This window comes from Brachyistius frenatus, unplaced genomic scaffold, assembly GCF_029030835.1.
Source record: "Brachyistius frenatus isolate BFR_SWC_R1_liver_20210118 unplaced genomic scaffold, ASM2903083v1 Contig_589, whole genome shotgun sequence".
Classification (NCBI taxonomy): domain Eukaryota; kingdom Metazoa; phylum Chordata; class Actinopteri; family Embiotocidae; genus Brachyistius; species Brachyistius frenatus.
Window position 1 is genome coordinate 24,007 of NW_027211188.1, and position 15,994 is coordinate 40,000.

The 15,994-nt window shown below is 39.6% G+C and overlaps 2 protein-coding genes across 2 annotated transcripts in view; both read right to left on the minus strand.

The window, feature by feature from the left end:
- Positions 1-10,808, minus strand: part of dennd4a (DENN/MADD domain containing 4A) — a 24,252-nt gene extending 13,444 nt beyond the window's left edge. The window contains exons 1-14 of the mRNA XM_069688424.1: positions 10,608-10,808; positions 5,904-6,228; positions 5,472-5,718; positions 5,305-5,374; positions 5,010-5,179; positions 3,937-4,175; positions 3,767-3,833; positions 3,557-3,615; positions 3,294-3,438; positions 2,827-3,002; positions 2,374-2,474; positions 1,260-1,478; positions 681-826; positions 192-212 (exon numbers count right to left, since the gene is read on the minus strand). Coding sequence (XP_069544525.1) covers positions 192-212; positions 681-826; positions 1,260-1,478; positions 2,374-2,474; positions 2,827-3,002; positions 3,294-3,438; positions 3,557-3,615; positions 3,767-3,833; positions 3,937-4,175; positions 5,010-5,179; positions 5,305-5,374; positions 5,472-5,718; positions 5,904-6,214 — 1,971 coding nt within the window. The 5' untranslated portion in view covers positions 6,215-6,228; positions 10,608-10,808. The remainder of the gene's footprint in view (positions 1-191; positions 213-680; positions 827-1,259; positions 1,479-2,373; positions 2,475-2,826; positions 3,003-3,293; positions 3,439-3,556; positions 3,616-3,766; positions 3,834-3,936; positions 4,176-5,009; positions 5,180-5,304; positions 5,375-5,471; positions 5,719-5,903; positions 6,229-10,607) is intronic.
- LOC138614842 (voltage-dependent T-type calcium channel subunit alpha-1I-like) overlaps positions 9,807-15,994 on the minus strand; it is a 19,016-nt gene continuing 12,828 nt past the window's right edge. The window contains 1 exon segment of the mRNA XM_069688431.1: positions 9,807-9,878. Within this exon segment, the coding sequence (XP_069544532.1) occupies positions 9,807-9,878 (72 nt within the window).

A 15,994-nucleotide genomic window follows, 5' to 3' on the forward strand; every position in this document is an offset into this window, starting at 1 on the left:
TCTGACAGCATGTACATCCTCAAATTCAACACCTTTCCTGTGTCTTCCCCACTTTCCCGTACACACACACAATAAGAAACCCTCCTTTTGATTAGGATCATAGCAAGTGTCACTGCCACTAAAAGTGTTACAAACATTTACAATAACAAACACAGAAGGTTTCAACTGCAACACAAGTTCTTGTGGCTTACCTTGCCTCCCGTGGTGAATAACTAACAGGCAGAGGCCACAATGACAAACAAAGGAGTAGAGAGGGGTGACAAAAGAGAGGCAGAAAATCAGACAATAACCAAAAAGAAAGCAGAAAAACATTCTCAAAAAGCAGGAAAGAACAGGGTTTGGAATTATAGATGAGAAAAGATGGTGATGTTAATAAGAGGCTCAAAGGACGCTTGGAGTGTTAATTACTCTCTGTTCATTTATATTAGCTGCTGTTACTTGCTTATTAACAACTTGAAATTAAATGAAGGCCACAATAAAATGTTAATTGGGAAGACAGCATGTGATTAATCTTCTCTCTAAATGCCTCAGCTTTTTTTTTTTTTTTCTTTTTTTCTGCAAACGAATGGAGGGCAGACTAGATATTGTTAACGGAGCATGTGTTCCTACACAGCCGAATGGATCTGATGAACTGTCTGCGACACCAAAAATCTATATTAAAGATTAGCTACAATCCTCACCTTATCAACACACTCATCAAAGAAAGCCAGGCTGGCGTCTTTATCGCTGACAAAGGAGCACTCCTCTATGAAACGACTGAACATTTGAGTTTTGGTCATGAGGGAGTAAAACCTCTGATGGGAGCGATCTCTGCTCTTCAAGAAGCCTGTAAAGAAACACAACATCATTTAATTTTAAAAGAAGTCAAGAAGTGAGTATTAAAATCAGTATCATGGTTATAAATTTAGATTCCTTTATGGGGTCAACATGTTGACTTAACCAACATTTACAGGAAATAATACTGTTGTATAAAACAAGTTGTTCTCTGCTGCTCTGCTTGCGTAACAGCACACAGATGTGCTGGGACATTGTGGTATTAATCATGGCGGCCTCTCTTACTTGTCATCTGAGCCTAATTTCCACTGAGGCTTAAGCTAAATCACCAGAGTCATGACAGCAGTGATTCAGGGCAAAGTTTTGATGCAGCACTCACGGCATAACCCCCTGACCTACTGCAGCACTAAATCACAGGGGCAGGGAAACAATAACTTGGTGATTACATGCAGTAGAGCATTTTACAGGGTGAGACTGAAACATGCCTTGGAGGTCGAAGAGAGAGCTGGCGTCGGTGGTCTTCTCAGACGGGGCTTGGGTGATGGGCAGCAGATAGGAGCGGTAGCCTCGTAGGATGGCCGCCATGAACTGCAGGAAGGCCTCCTGGATCTCCAGCTCGAGTGTGTGGAGGCTTTTCCCGCCGTTCAGCTCGCTGTCAGTCACCTGGTGGTCCATCTGCACATCTTCACGGTTTAACTGAGCACCTGCAAGCACAAACCAGCAGATAAAAATAGAATCTGTAAGCACATAAATAACTTTCAGTTAGGATCAAAGCAGGGGAGAGACCAAATGACCAACGCAGTCACAGTATCGTGGCTAAAAGTACAGCATTGTAAACTGGCCAAAAATAGACCATCTGACATCACATTGTTATATTTTAATCTAGGTTAGGTTAGGTTAGGTAGTTACTTTATTAATCCCCGAGGGGAAATTTTTTTGCTACAGCAGCATACAGAAGCAATAGATAGTAATAGAACAATAGAAAAGCAATAAAATAGCAGTAAAAACTATGAAATATAAATATAAAATATAAAATATACAGTATATACAGTACAGTATATATCTGTATATATTATATACAAACAACCAAGAAACACAGTCAACAGTGTTATTGTTATGTGATGGATTTTGCCAGAGGTGAGTTATTGTACAGTCTAACTAATCTAAAAAAATCAAAAGTAAATCCGGCACAATCAAAGAGCTTTATAGGCTGGGATTAATTTGTATCGATGTTCAACCATTACAATGAAAGCAATCCATGGTCTGGATTTTACGACGGACATCCCATAATAATGTTGATCAACACATGACAGGCTGAAATTTGAGTGAGGAGTAAAAGCAATTCCGGGAATCACGGTAAATTACTATTTAAAGTATAGTATTTAAAGTAAAGAGGCACGTCAGGAGGAGCGAGTTTACCATAAAGACTAAATGTCACGTCATTAACATCGTGGGTTGTTTTTACTGTATGTAACAGTGGGTAAATCCAGTGAGTTTCCTGTAAAGTCGACGTTACAGGCTGACTCAACAGACTCGTGTCTCCAAACCTAAATTATTCATGAAACCACTAATACAATGACACAGCATCACTGGACTTACCCTCAGTGAGCTGCTGATGGAGTTTATTTAGGGCATTCAGGAGATGTTTGCAGGCTCTCCTGGGCAAGATTTTCCACGTTAGCGCCTTCTTGTCGTCTTTTCTGCAGGCACACCATATGGTTTTCATTACACGGGAGGACAGTCAAGAAACATTGCAAAAAGATATAGAGGGAGACAGTTTCACTGACATCAGCACTGACAAGTTAATCTCTTCAAAAAACAGCTTTTGAATTGATGTGGGAGACCAGCTTTACCCGAATGTGCTGTTGTGTACAGCGTTATTTCACATTCCAGCTCCTATCGTTACATAATAGGCTTTTACTGACAGATACTGATAACCCTAGGAGTATCTTTTAAAACCAGACCAATAAAAACCTAAAACATGGAAACATGATTTTCGGCCTTTGAAGGCAGCCATCCATCACAGACTGCTTGAAGTCAGGGGTCACTTACTGGGAGATGGTGTTGGTGTCCAGATCCACACAGCTGATGTCAGCTGGGGGCACGTAAAGGTCAAAGTATCTGGAGTCCACACCCACGATGAAAGGGCACGGCGCACTGAGCACATCAGCCAGGGCCAGCGGGCACAGAGGGATGTAAGGACATGGCCAGTGGAAGGGAAAGATCATCTGAAATGGGGGGCACATATGCATAAGTACAAACATTGCAAGGATGAAAGATGAGATTTTAGCTCGGTTACTCAAACTTTATTTCCTTCTCCTTTTTGAGAATTTCACTGCACATGCACATTTCTTAGATTGTTTTTCGAATTGTTCGCCACAATAATACAGAGAGTCTTCTTTGATGTAACTATAGGTAATTCAGTGAAGCTGCAGCTCTGCCTCATCCACCATTGCATGTATAATCACATTAAAACTTTAGTGTTTTTATCTGGAAAAGTGGAGTGGCAAAAGACTTACAGACACAAGAGCCTCGGTAACACTGGTGAGCACAGCTGGGCGGAGGGAATGAACCAGAATCTTGTGCTCTGTGACAGCCAACACAAGCAGAGTGGCTGCATTTTTTGGACCCAGATTCAGAAGTAATGTAGAGAGGCTTCCACCACTACAGCAAAAAAAAAATAAAAAAAAATACACACAAACAAAGGCAGATGGTTCCAGATTAGGATAGCAGCAAATACAGAGTGTTGTCAGATTATAATTTTGCAATTTATTGATGTTACCTAAGAGGCAGTGGAGAGGACACAGGTTGGCTCAATATGAGGCTGTCATGTGGAGACAGCTGTGGAAGAAGCACAGAAGAGCATCAGTGCGTTGGTGGGTGGATGATTTCGTTGATGGCTTCATTGTGTCTAAGGGCATTCATGTTATTTCAAATAAAACAGCCACACAGAAATGAAGTCGTTTCTTCATTCGGCAAATTTTAAGCTCACCTGCACGAGGATGCGTGGTCTTTGTGTGGAGGGAAATGGCACATTTTGCATGAAGTGCGAGATGTGCCTGTGAGTAAAAATAAAATCTGTTAACAAGGTGGTAAGGGCATCCATTTCTGTTTACAAGATTAAGGAACAAAAGTTTCTGAAAGACTGTAAAACTTGCTAACTTTTCAATAGGCAGGGCATGTGGTCCAGAGATGGAATATCGGTAGAGGAAAGTGAGAAAGCTCCTGAAGGACTGGAAGAAGGGCCAGTGGGAGAGTAAACAGATGCTCTTGTTGCTGTAAACATTTCTGGTTCCATCAAGTCCGAGACCAGAGCTTGGCAGGCCGAGCTGTGAGCGCTGACGCTCAGACAGGTTCTCCTCTGAGTAAGGCTCATAGAACTGGATAGCTGCTCCATACACCTGCACACACAGGGATTGAAATGATGATCAGCATAATGAATACCCAATACATGCATAAGGATGCAAACTTTACAAAGACAAACTCCACAGTAGCCACAGGTCCTTTGAAGTGACGCGTTCAGGTAAGATGTTGTGGCAGCTTCACTAGAGAATGTTCATCATAATAAATCAGCTAAATCATGCGCAGTGCTTTGAAGTTCCTTCTCCCCAATAAATAAACACATCATTCCAGGCATGAAGTGCCAGGAGACTAGCCTGCAGACTGGAGGTTGCAGGGAAGAAGGAGTGGGCACTGAGGCATTCAGCATTTAAAACTTGCGCACCAGCCCAAGCGGTGCACATGAGCCATCCATTATTCAAAGGATGAGCTGCAAAAAAAATAAAAAATATTTTATGCGGCATTGCTTTCAAAGGCTTACAGCCTTTTAGTATTCCAAACATAGCCGGTAGACCATTTCTGATTCCAGTCAGAGTTTAGAAGTTGATTAAGATTGTCTGGTATTCTCAGAAATACAAGTGCAGTTCGTCAACAAACTAATCCAAGAGGGATCCTCATGGACAGTGAGAAACAGAGGGGGAGATAAAGATGGAAAGGCGAGCTGAAATGAAGCAATTAAAGGAGAATGTGTGTACAAAAGGACAAAAAACTGATGCCAACTTTGGGGGAACTCCTTCATTAATGATGACGCAAATAAAATTTAGCAGGACTCTGAAGGGAGTATTGGTTTTCTTGGCAGTGGTTTGTAATGTTCTGTGTCCCAAAAAATTGAAAGAAACATTACGAGAAAAAGAAAGAAGGTTAGTAGAAACACTGACGTAAGCAGGTGGTTATACCTTTTCTCCAGAGGCCCCCGTCAGTACAAATGTGGAAAAAACTGGCAGGGAGTGTTTGGTGTGAGCTGGCCAGCACTCGATCATTGCCCCCATAGGCAGGCAGAACATAGGCACTGACTCAGGCAGTGGGAAGGACTCGTAGTCCTCCTTGGGGTACCTACACAACAGACCTGGGCACAAGTACAAACAACTCCATCAGATACAGCCTTCATCAGGATACTGATAATTACTGACACAGATCCTCAATCCAAGGTCTTTTTCTTTTGAATAAAACAAATTGTGTCCTGCTGTTTACCTGCTTTGTATGCGATTGCATTTGCTTTAGCCAGAGACTTCTTGTAACACAGGTAGACTGAGGATCCCCACTGGAACATGGACAAAGACATCACAGATTAACAAAAACCTGAATTATTTGTACAGACACACAGGATATATGCGAGTATCTTCAGGGCTGTAACCTACCATACTGCTGTTGAGGTTCTTGTCCACCTTGCAGAAAGTGTGAGGGGGCGTCTCCCCCTTTCCAGGAATGATGATGCAGACATCAGTGACAGCCAGTGAAGTGTGGGGCTGGCTCTTTGGGGCGCGGCGGTAGGTGATGTAGATGCGTTGGGAGGACGAGCTGCTGATGTTGGCCGGGCGACCTGAGGGTGTGGTCTGGACGATGTGACATCCAGGCTTCAGCTTCTCTTTCCACTCATACAGAACCCTGAAACATAACACAGTGTTATATGATGTTTTAGAAAACTGAAAAGCGTTGATAAAATATTCACTGAAGAGATGTCACGTTAGAGAATATGTTTAAGAGCAGATTACAGTGACCCAAGGCATAGCAGTGATTAGTGGAACTGGGTGAGTAAAGGGTCAGTACAGTGACTGAGGATTATTCCTTACCCAAGATCTGTCAGTGGAGGCTTATCTCTGCCTCGCTTGTAGCACAAGAAGATCTGTGGGCACCGGAGGCTGGCTCCATTGAGCTCTGCAGAGAGGCCTGAGGGGGTGCTTTCCACACAGGTGAAACCCAGGGGTACCTCTTCACCCAGGGAGCGAATCACCAAGACGACATCGGTGATAGGGGCTTTGGGTTTCACAGACTTGGGGCCGGCATCATCAAAGTGCAGATCCTCCTCAAGAGGCTTGGATGAGTCGGTGAGGCCGGCAACCACAAAGTAATCGGCTACACGGGGCCCTTTATCCTCCATCATTTCCCATAACCACACTGTGGGCGGGAAAGGAGAGGGGAGGAGATGTGAGGGGGTTTCTATTGTGCATTTTAATCATATTGCAAAATGTACTCTTTAAAAACAAGCGGAAAATGGGTTTTCACTAACAAGAAACAATCATCACTGCATCACCTTCAAAATTCCCATCATTAGTACACTGTATTAATTGTGTTGCTGCTCCAATTATTGCATGAAACAAGGGAATAGAGACACAATGCAGCAAGTAAAATAGACACGTTATCTACATTAAAAATACATATTACACCGATGAAATGGCAAAATGTAATGAGAGCATCTGGAAGCATTTAACGTGCATTCCTGTCTGCAAAAACATAATATTTCATCCAAAAAATATAGGAGGGCTTACGACCAATGACCTTGCTATATACCATGACTGATTATGTAAAATAAAACATGCCTCTCTAGGGAAAAAATAAACATGTGTGGAAAGAACTGCAACTAGGCATTCAGAAATTAAGAGAGGGCGCAGTCTAGTGCAGCAAACGGCTTTTTCTGAGCTTCTAGCGAGGTAACATTCAGACAGCATTTATTCTGGGCTCAATAATGTCGTCAAAAGGAAAGGAATAGAGGCAGCACCTGTGAATCAGCTTTACCACAAAGCATGAAGCCCTGGAAGCCCTCTCTGCACCGGGACAGTTTATTGTACTTCAGCTGAAGAGCCTGCTTTATCTCTCTCAGCAGTTCCTCCACACTCACTAGCAAACTGATAAACAGCTGCCTATCATTTCCCCCACCGGGATGTGTGGAAGTTGGCATGAATGTGTCCCCCTCCTCTGTGCTGGATATGTCGCTGTCAGGGAACCGTGGCACACAAGAAGCTGTGACCATATCTCACCTACTTACGACTTTGGCTTCCATAGGCTTTAAAGCTAATAGGTCTATGTGTTGTGTCTCCCTGCGGCTGTGTGATGGGACGGACAGCTAAACTCTGCTTACAAGCTAAGATAATCTATAGAAACAAGCATCCTGCAGCTTTTAAACAGTCAGGCTGACGGATGAGATAGACTCAGCCATTTCTAACTGATCAGTGAGGGACAACATGTAAATTTAGGCATCTGACTGATTACCTTTCAAAACAATTCATCAACATTCAGTCCAATATTTTTCCTATTTCATAAGCCTGTTTGCCCCGCACATCAGTAAGAGCCAGTTTATAAATCATGACTCACCAGAGTGGTAGAGCTGCTCATGGCCTTACGGTCTTTTAGTGCACATTTGTTTGTGTAAAATATTCCCTTCACAGCTGATGGCTGTTTTGATGGAAGTTATTTGGGCTCTACAGTGTTGAGGGGTATGCTTGATGACTCAGAAAGACAAGAACAGAAAAAAGTTTTCAGCTTTTTCTGACCTCCCTCAAGGCTCCCTCACTGTTGTCAATACTGGATTTTATTTAATGCTAAAATATGGGAAGACGGATTGCAGGAGCACTCGTATTTGTTCTTTTAATAATTACTCCGGTTCTCAAATATGATTCAGGAGCTGTACAATCAAATTCAGAAAAATATGAAGGACCAGATTGCGACATAATGACACATATTTAAAGTTGTTGCTTAACTTGTCTTGTTGTAATTTTCTCCACCGTTTCTACTTTTCATCTTATTAGATAGCATAAAAATATTAAAATGAACAGACTAATAGAAAAACTTTTCATTTTCTACATTGATTTGTCTTTGAAAGAAGAAATATGATGCCCCCCTTTTTTCTGTATGACATGGATTATACTGTATTGTATGGAGGGGTTGTTCTGATAGCAGAAAATGTCTGCAAACCAAACACATTTCACAAGCTGTCCTATCAGGACTCCCCAAATATAGGCTGATCAAGTATCATGTATACTGTCAGTTTTGATAGTCGCATACTTCGCATCGTCACTATAAAAGCTTCTAGGCTGCTTATCATGGAGATATCGCTAAACACATTAATTATGAAAAGGAAATCCTTTGTAATCTATGTTTTCAATCCATCTCATCTAAACAGGCTTAAAGCCAACATGATTCTGTGCAGCTCATCCACCTCTTCTTCATTGTGACACAACACCTAAGTCAATCTGTAAAATACCTGCTCTCGGTAGGTATTGCATGAATGCAGCTAAATATACAGCTGATAGCATGACAGATGTGTCACGTAATACTTGGGAGATTTAGGATTAAATATAGATGTAATCTCCACTTCCAACTACCTCGACATCCACCGCTTCTATTCCTCCCCCTCAACAGGAAGCAGAGGACTAAAATTATATCAAATCCCCTCCATAGCAACAACATTAAAACTGAGCAGTGAACTGAAGATGGAACATTTCTCTCTCTGATGCTGATACCAGCCAGGAACATTGTTCTGGTTACTTTTACCTGGAACAATGTCGACTAACTGTCTGTGTCATTACCAAAGATGTGTTCTGTTCAGGAAAATCTCTGAGAAACGTGATTTAAATGTTACAAAACGAATGCATACCAAGTTAATCTCTCAGTGAACAAGCCTGTCAACACGACACAACAAAGTTAATGAAAGATAAGGGAAAACACTTCCCTTATATTTCATTAACTTTAATTTTGATCTACATAAAATTTCATAACTTTGAATGTTCAGTTCGTCAATCTAGAAAAATTTGTTTTCTAAAGTCCCTTCGAGATCTGCTACAGAGACAGAAAGCCTTTAAATAAATCTGACTTGAACACGCATGACGTTTTTTTTGCAATGTGATTTTCAAATGTCTCCTTACTCTGTCACTTCTTGCAGGCAGTCCTGTGTTAGCTCAATCCTGGAAGTGAGTGACTCAGGGTCTCCCCAGAAGCTGCAATCTTTTCATTCACCACTGTTTTCTTCAAAATAACAGGACAAATAAGGACATGGCGGATTTCCTCTTCTTGCCAAATATTGAACTGACTTCCCTATTCACATTCACTATTGGTTTTATGAGTCATCTCAAACAGTCAGCTTTGCAGTAATTTTTTTAACCACTTGTGCCACAACGTTTCTAGCATTCAGTGTAATCTCCCACTGAGGGAAGATTTCTCTCGAGCTGTCTGAGAGCATTACAGCTTATTTTGCATCGTCTACTCTCAGCGCTTCATTTAACATTTTCTAAATAGCCTTTTATAGTTTACATCATTAGTTTCCAGCACTACTTTAAGCATGTTTCCTTGTTTAACCAGACGTTACTTGGTATCTTTCACCTTGTGGTTTTAACTGCCAAAGTGTTTGCAGGTGAAACAGTCTCATTTAAACTACAATATTAAACATGGTTTTGTTTGAAGCACAAACATTTCTAAATGCTGATCAGAATGATGTTACACTCAGTTTGGAAGTTATGAGGAGTTTTTTTCATTTGAAACAATATAACTGATTATTTACCCGCAGTGTCTTGTGATTTATTTTTTTTTAACGCCTGGAGCATTTCTTCCTTGTTTTCCAGAAGTTTGACATTAAACAGTTAAAAATGTATCCTCTCTCTGCTCTGTATGAGGGTTTGTGATGTGAAACAGGCTTTGTGCCTTTCACTGAGTATCACAGACTTGTTGTAATGATGGCCCAGGAGGCAGAGGCCGCTGGACAGTCAGGCCCAGGCTGTGCAAGGATTAGAGGGCTGTGTCAACAGCAGGGGGGCAGGGAGGACGGGCAGTCTGATCTGGGAGGGAACCACCACAACATTTCACTCAGCATCTGTTCCCTTTTATCCATGAAGACAAACCTTACCCTCATCAGCCATTTGAATTCCTTATGTTTGACAGGGGGGACCCTGCCTACTTGATGAGGAAACACACGCCCAAGATAAACAGAGCAGAAAAATGAAGGAGAAAATCCTCGTAAGGTGGTGCTGGAAACAGAAAAATGCTAAAGACCCCTGCATGATGAGCATGCAAAACCTGCATCGCGTGCAGAAGGAAGATTTGGTTAACCATAGAGCTAGCAAATGGTCCTGTGAAAAAACACAACTGACCACAGCGGCCACAATAATAGAGGGGGTTTCTCATCTGCCCACCGCTGAAGAAGCCATCTTATGGAGCATCTACACGGGATGCAATGAAACAAACCTCCATATGACTTCATTGTAACCAATGGGCGCACTGTACACACAGCAGATCACACATAGGCAGCGATGCTTTCCCATAAAACAATACATTATGTTTTCAATGCATAAAGCTAAACGACAGAAATTTCACATCGGTGAATTAACCTGATCAACAACCCAACATTAAAATCGAGGGATCACGTTAATGAAACCTAACATTCATCATCACAAAGGAGATATCACAATATAAAATAATAAAATGAGACAGCTTAGTTAAAGAGACTGTGTGAGCGTCGTTTATTCTTATTCTCAAAAAAAAATTAAAAAAAAAAAAAATCTACTCACATCACGACGACTGAAAGATGATCTGTCGGAATTAAACCCAGATTCCTGTTGAGAAAAAAAAAAATCCTGTGTTTGCTCCGTCTGTTTTTGTTTTACCTCTGTCTAAATTTGCTAGCATAAAAAAATAAAAAATAATATGAATTCACAGTGGGTAGGACGGATCTGAATAGACGGTGTAGTCCCGAGAAGGGCTTTATCCAGACCTGCGCCGTTCACGTGACTGATTACAAACCTCACGGACGTCACTGATGACACTGCCGGCAGCTGTGACAGAACAACAACGTCTGAGGTTGTGAAGAAACATCTGGCGTGCATGTACACTGAACTACACTAGCGTGTACTGGATGAGTAATAATGGATTAGGATGATACAAAATTAAAAGGATTAGGATGATACAAAATTAAAAGGCTGTGGCCAAAATTCAAAACGAGCCCAACCTCTGATAAACAAGGTGGACAAAATAATAGAAACACTTGGCAAATACAAGTCCACAGCACCGAACATTACATCCTCCAAAATGAACACAATGTTCAACCAACACATCTCCAACAACAAAACCTGGGTAACATTATAAAACTGGGACTTGTTACAGGGCTGCTACATACAGACAAAAAAAAAAGCCTTACTTAGGTCTGGCAACTGAGTGTTTCATTTTAATACAATAATGTAAAGGTGAACATTTTTACAGACCTCTACACACTGGCAGGGATGTAATTCTGGGTGCTTCTTAGTGCCCTACATTCACTGAATCTAAACAATATTTGACTAATAAAATATCCACCAATTTTTTTTTTTTTTTTTTTTTTTTTTAAATGTATTGTTGCGTGAACATGCACAGATGCTAAAAAAAACAAACACAGTTCCCACAAAAACAGGACCAAAGTTCCCGACAGCTAATAAGAGTCGCTACATTTTTTTTTAGCAGTTTAAAAATTTGCTTTGAATGAATAAAAAAACAGCTTGAAATTTGTTTATGATCAATTATTTGACAATCTAGTAGCTTCCATGCATCTGAGAAAAAAAATTCCAATATCTCTGTTTTTGTTTGTTTGTTTGCTTTTACACTGTTATTTTAACTGATGTGTGTGATTGATCTCAACTGGCTGCAAATTAAATGTCCTCACGGGCACCACGAAGAAAGATCGATATCTACACTCTTCATACATTATGAGTACAGTTTGGTTTGATCCTAAATAAAAACAGAGTTGCGAAATCACCAATCATGACTGGCTTTACACTGTATATGAAGCTAGCTAATCATTGACACGGTTGAAGACATGATAATCAAACTTACCGAGCTGATGGATACATGCAGAACATAAATGAACACAACTAATTTTGTTTTAGACAACTTCAGGGATTCAACTTCTCCATTGGCAGCTCAGTACAGACATTACAGGAAATCTCAATGGTTAAAAAGAATAATGCAGAACATTGTCAGGACCTGAGACCACAGACAACTCAGCTCATTGTCCTGCCCTCTGCTGCCCTTTTGTGGTGATCATCAAGACATACAGTTTTGTTAAATTTGCAAATGACCATAGTGTAAATTAAAACCGGAAGATCACAACATTTTCAGATAGCTTGGTGTCATCTCTGATGTTGTAATTTTATCTTTGTAATAATGTTACCAACATTGTATTGAGTGCTAAGCTTGACAGTTTTGTAGTGTAATAGGTCATGACAGCCAGTAAATCAGAAAACCAGAAATGTTAGACATGGTACCACTTTCCCAGAGATATAAAAGGTACCTGGAAAACTAAAGATGAAAAGATAAGATCTAAAGCAGGCAGAGTAGAACAAATATTTGAGTAATCCCATCACATGCTGGGTGGTTTCCTTGGTCCAATTCGAGTGGAGAAGCTCTGGTTCAATTAAAAAAATAATCTTCTGGGAGAGTCTGAATTAACAACTTGAGTGCTCAAAGTGGATTGCGTACACAGCGGCAGCAGACAGTGGCTGGGATTTAATTAGTCTCTGTGACATTGAATCACACACAGACTGAAAGCCACCAGCTGCATGCCAGGATATCTGTTCACCGGCCTTCCTGTCATCACACAGAGATGCTGCCTGTTTTTTCTGACACACAGGTGTTCACAGTGAAGCACGGTGCCCATCTCAGTAATCTATACATTCAATCACGGAAGTTAGTGCAAGTTAAAACAGATTTTTACAACACATATTATATTTTGTACCTGCTTGTCTCAATGTCTTACATTTATGGTTGCATTATTACTTTAACTGTCATGTTGTGTGTTGTCTTAATTGTTTGTTGTCTCTCAATGCTGTTCTTTTCTGTCTCCACTCTCCAATCACTCCAACCAGTCGAGGCAGATGGTCATCTGGTTCTGTCAAAGGTTTTCGTCCTGTTAAAAGATCATTTTTCCTTCCAGCTGTTGCTCGTGGGAATTGTTGAATTGTTTTCAAGTTCTGTTGAGAGGACTTCACTATGTTAACCCTCATGTTGTCCTCGGGTCAAAATGACCCGTGTTCAACCAAGTTCTATTTTATTTCTATATTTTTATATTTTTTGGGATCATTGGTCATCATTCTTTAAAGAAACCCTCACAGACTCCTTGTCACCAATGATCCCCCCCAAAAAATGAAAATAAAATAGAACTTGGTTGAATACAGCTGCGGGTCATTTTGACCCGAGGACAACACAAGGGTTAAATGCCTTGTGATGAGTTCTGTTGTGATTTGGTGTGATATAAATGTAGTTGAATTGAATTGAAAATACTTTGTACGTGTACATCTTAGGTTTAGTTTAAACAGTTTTATTAATTCGTGTGTTTTAGCTAACGGGAGTAATGTTTGAATATAATCTCTTCCGTTGTTCTATATGACAAAACAATTGTTCATCACAAACAAATTATTTGCAACTGAGGATCACATTGATGTTATTGATTGAATTGGTTTTGTGTAAGATGTCATTATTTTCTTGAATGTCTCATACACTTCTCGCAGTCTGAAACATGAAACAGTGAAGTCGTACTGCCTCTGCAGAAACATGAGTCTGTAGCACATGACATGTTTTGATCTCGGTGAGCAACTCAGTATGAGCTCAAAAGCTGCAGATCAAAAACAGAGCAGTAAACATCTGTAGGTGTTACCCTTCATGATATAACCAGGAGGATCTAAAGATGAAAATATCTCCAACACTGCTGCTGTCAGTGTTGCCAGGAAATCCTTGAAGGTAAAGTATCAAATGCAAAAAGAAGGACACGATTTAAGTTAAGAAGTAATCTGGGCACAAATCTTGTTAATGCTTCATTAACATATTGTGTTGGAAGAATCCTCTGTCTGATCACAATGAGTAAATTTGTCCTGTTCTAACTGTATATAAAATGAATCTATCCAGGGTTAATGTTAGAGCAAAAAAGAAATGTGTTTTTGGAGGGTTATCGTTGAGCTTTGAAATCCAGCCACAGAAAGAAAGTTATTCTTTGGTGTGTCTGGTGAAAATCAGCCTGTCAATAGAGGTATTATGAATTATTGAGATTTTTTTTTATGTCCGTGCTAAAAAAAAATCCATCTAAAAATTAATGGGGACTAAATTTTGATGGGTCTATTCCAACATCCAGCAGGATAAAAACAAATCCTCCTAAACTGAACACTTGATAAGTCTCTTTTGTCAGTGCAAACATTTTGTTTTTCACCTAAATTAAGGTGAATAAAAATCAGCCATTCTGACTTAACTAGCAGAAAAATAAGATGGAACTATTTGTCTTAAAGCTCAAAACGATGGTCATTATATATCACAAGCTTGGAAAGAGATCATCTTCAGCAGGTCATTAAAGCTGAACCAGTTTGCCAAGTTTTTTGATACCTTACATGAGCTTTTCAAGAGTGCATTGCTTTTCAGTCACCTTGTCCTATATGTTGCAAAACAGCTTTGAGTGTACAAGACATTATGGTCATAAAGTGAGATGAAAAAGGCCTGAAAAAAATTTGAATCTAGCCCTGATGAAACATGTTACAAGATTTTTGACTTTGCATCTTGACTTATTTTAATGAAAGCTGTTTTTCAACTTTATAATATTCATCATGCATGATATTTTTAACTTAACATCTAAACTCTTCAATGTGTTGTCACATAGGAAAACGTATTAGTTGCACAGAGTTTGCGTAGTGGATTTAAATGCTAAATAAGTGAAAATGAAAATATGCGGAATATATACATATGCATACGTTTTTAATTTCAACACATCACACGCGGAAATAAAAGTACGAATAGGAGGGACTTTATTCTCTACTGACTAACTGTCTTAATGTAAAATGTTTTTGACAGGAAAAATTAAAGTTGACAATGCTTAATTAGAGATGATAAATGTACAGCCAGTGTCCAATAAAACAAACCGTCTGCTTTACTCTATTTTATCTGAAAATACAGGCTGATAGAATTTGTATTCCCCTCTAACTTTTTGTAGGAAAGATGAAATAAATTCATATTCACCACGGTTATTAAACATGATCTGAAGGACCTACAAAATAAAACAAGGGATGGTTGGGTATCATCTGTGCAGTACAGCTGGTTATAAGATGCTGTATGCACACGGAAGCTTCCATATTAATAATCTAATGATTTCATATGTAATCATTTGTCAGTCAGAGGGACCAAACCAGCACTATAAATCCCAAATATGAAAATACTGGTAAATGTCTGAGTAGAAGAACGTTTGGTGAATGAAGTCCTTTTCATTTTTTTATCTGACACTTTCATAAATATGTTTGCAGGCCATCAGAGAAAATTGAAAACCAAAGCTGATCTGAAACGATATAAAATAATTTGTGAGTTAGTTTTTCAAAGTGCAGTCATTAGTTTGAGTCTTTCTGCCCGCCAGGTATTTAGTTTCTTCCCTGTGTAAATGTCTCCACCCACCAGAGATCCCGTCTCTCTGTCTCACTAAAAGGCTGCAGAACCTTCTGGAGATGTTCGACAACTCCGCTTCAAGTTTTCACCCCAGTGAGAAACAAAGCTGCAAATTTTGGACAATTTACAAAATGTTAACAATGTGGTTTGTAACTAACATCTACTGCACAGTGTGACTTCGACTCCTTGTTCCCACTTCACTTCCTGCCACATGTTCTACTGTATTACATGTGTTTATATCACTACTTACATTAAAACAACCCAATAAAGAAGGAACAAGTCAGTAATCAGGTTTGTTCGATATATTCAACCACATATCTCAAAACATTACAACACAAAGTGATAATTGGTAGTTAATAAATGTGTAAAACAAACAAGAGGAATAAAACATTGAGTAGAAACATTAAAGAAAACAACAAATTAAATCAATAAATCGAATAATAAAAATAAAAATAATAAAATTTAAAATTCAAATAAATCATACAGGAAAATGTCAACTCTGTACAGTAATATG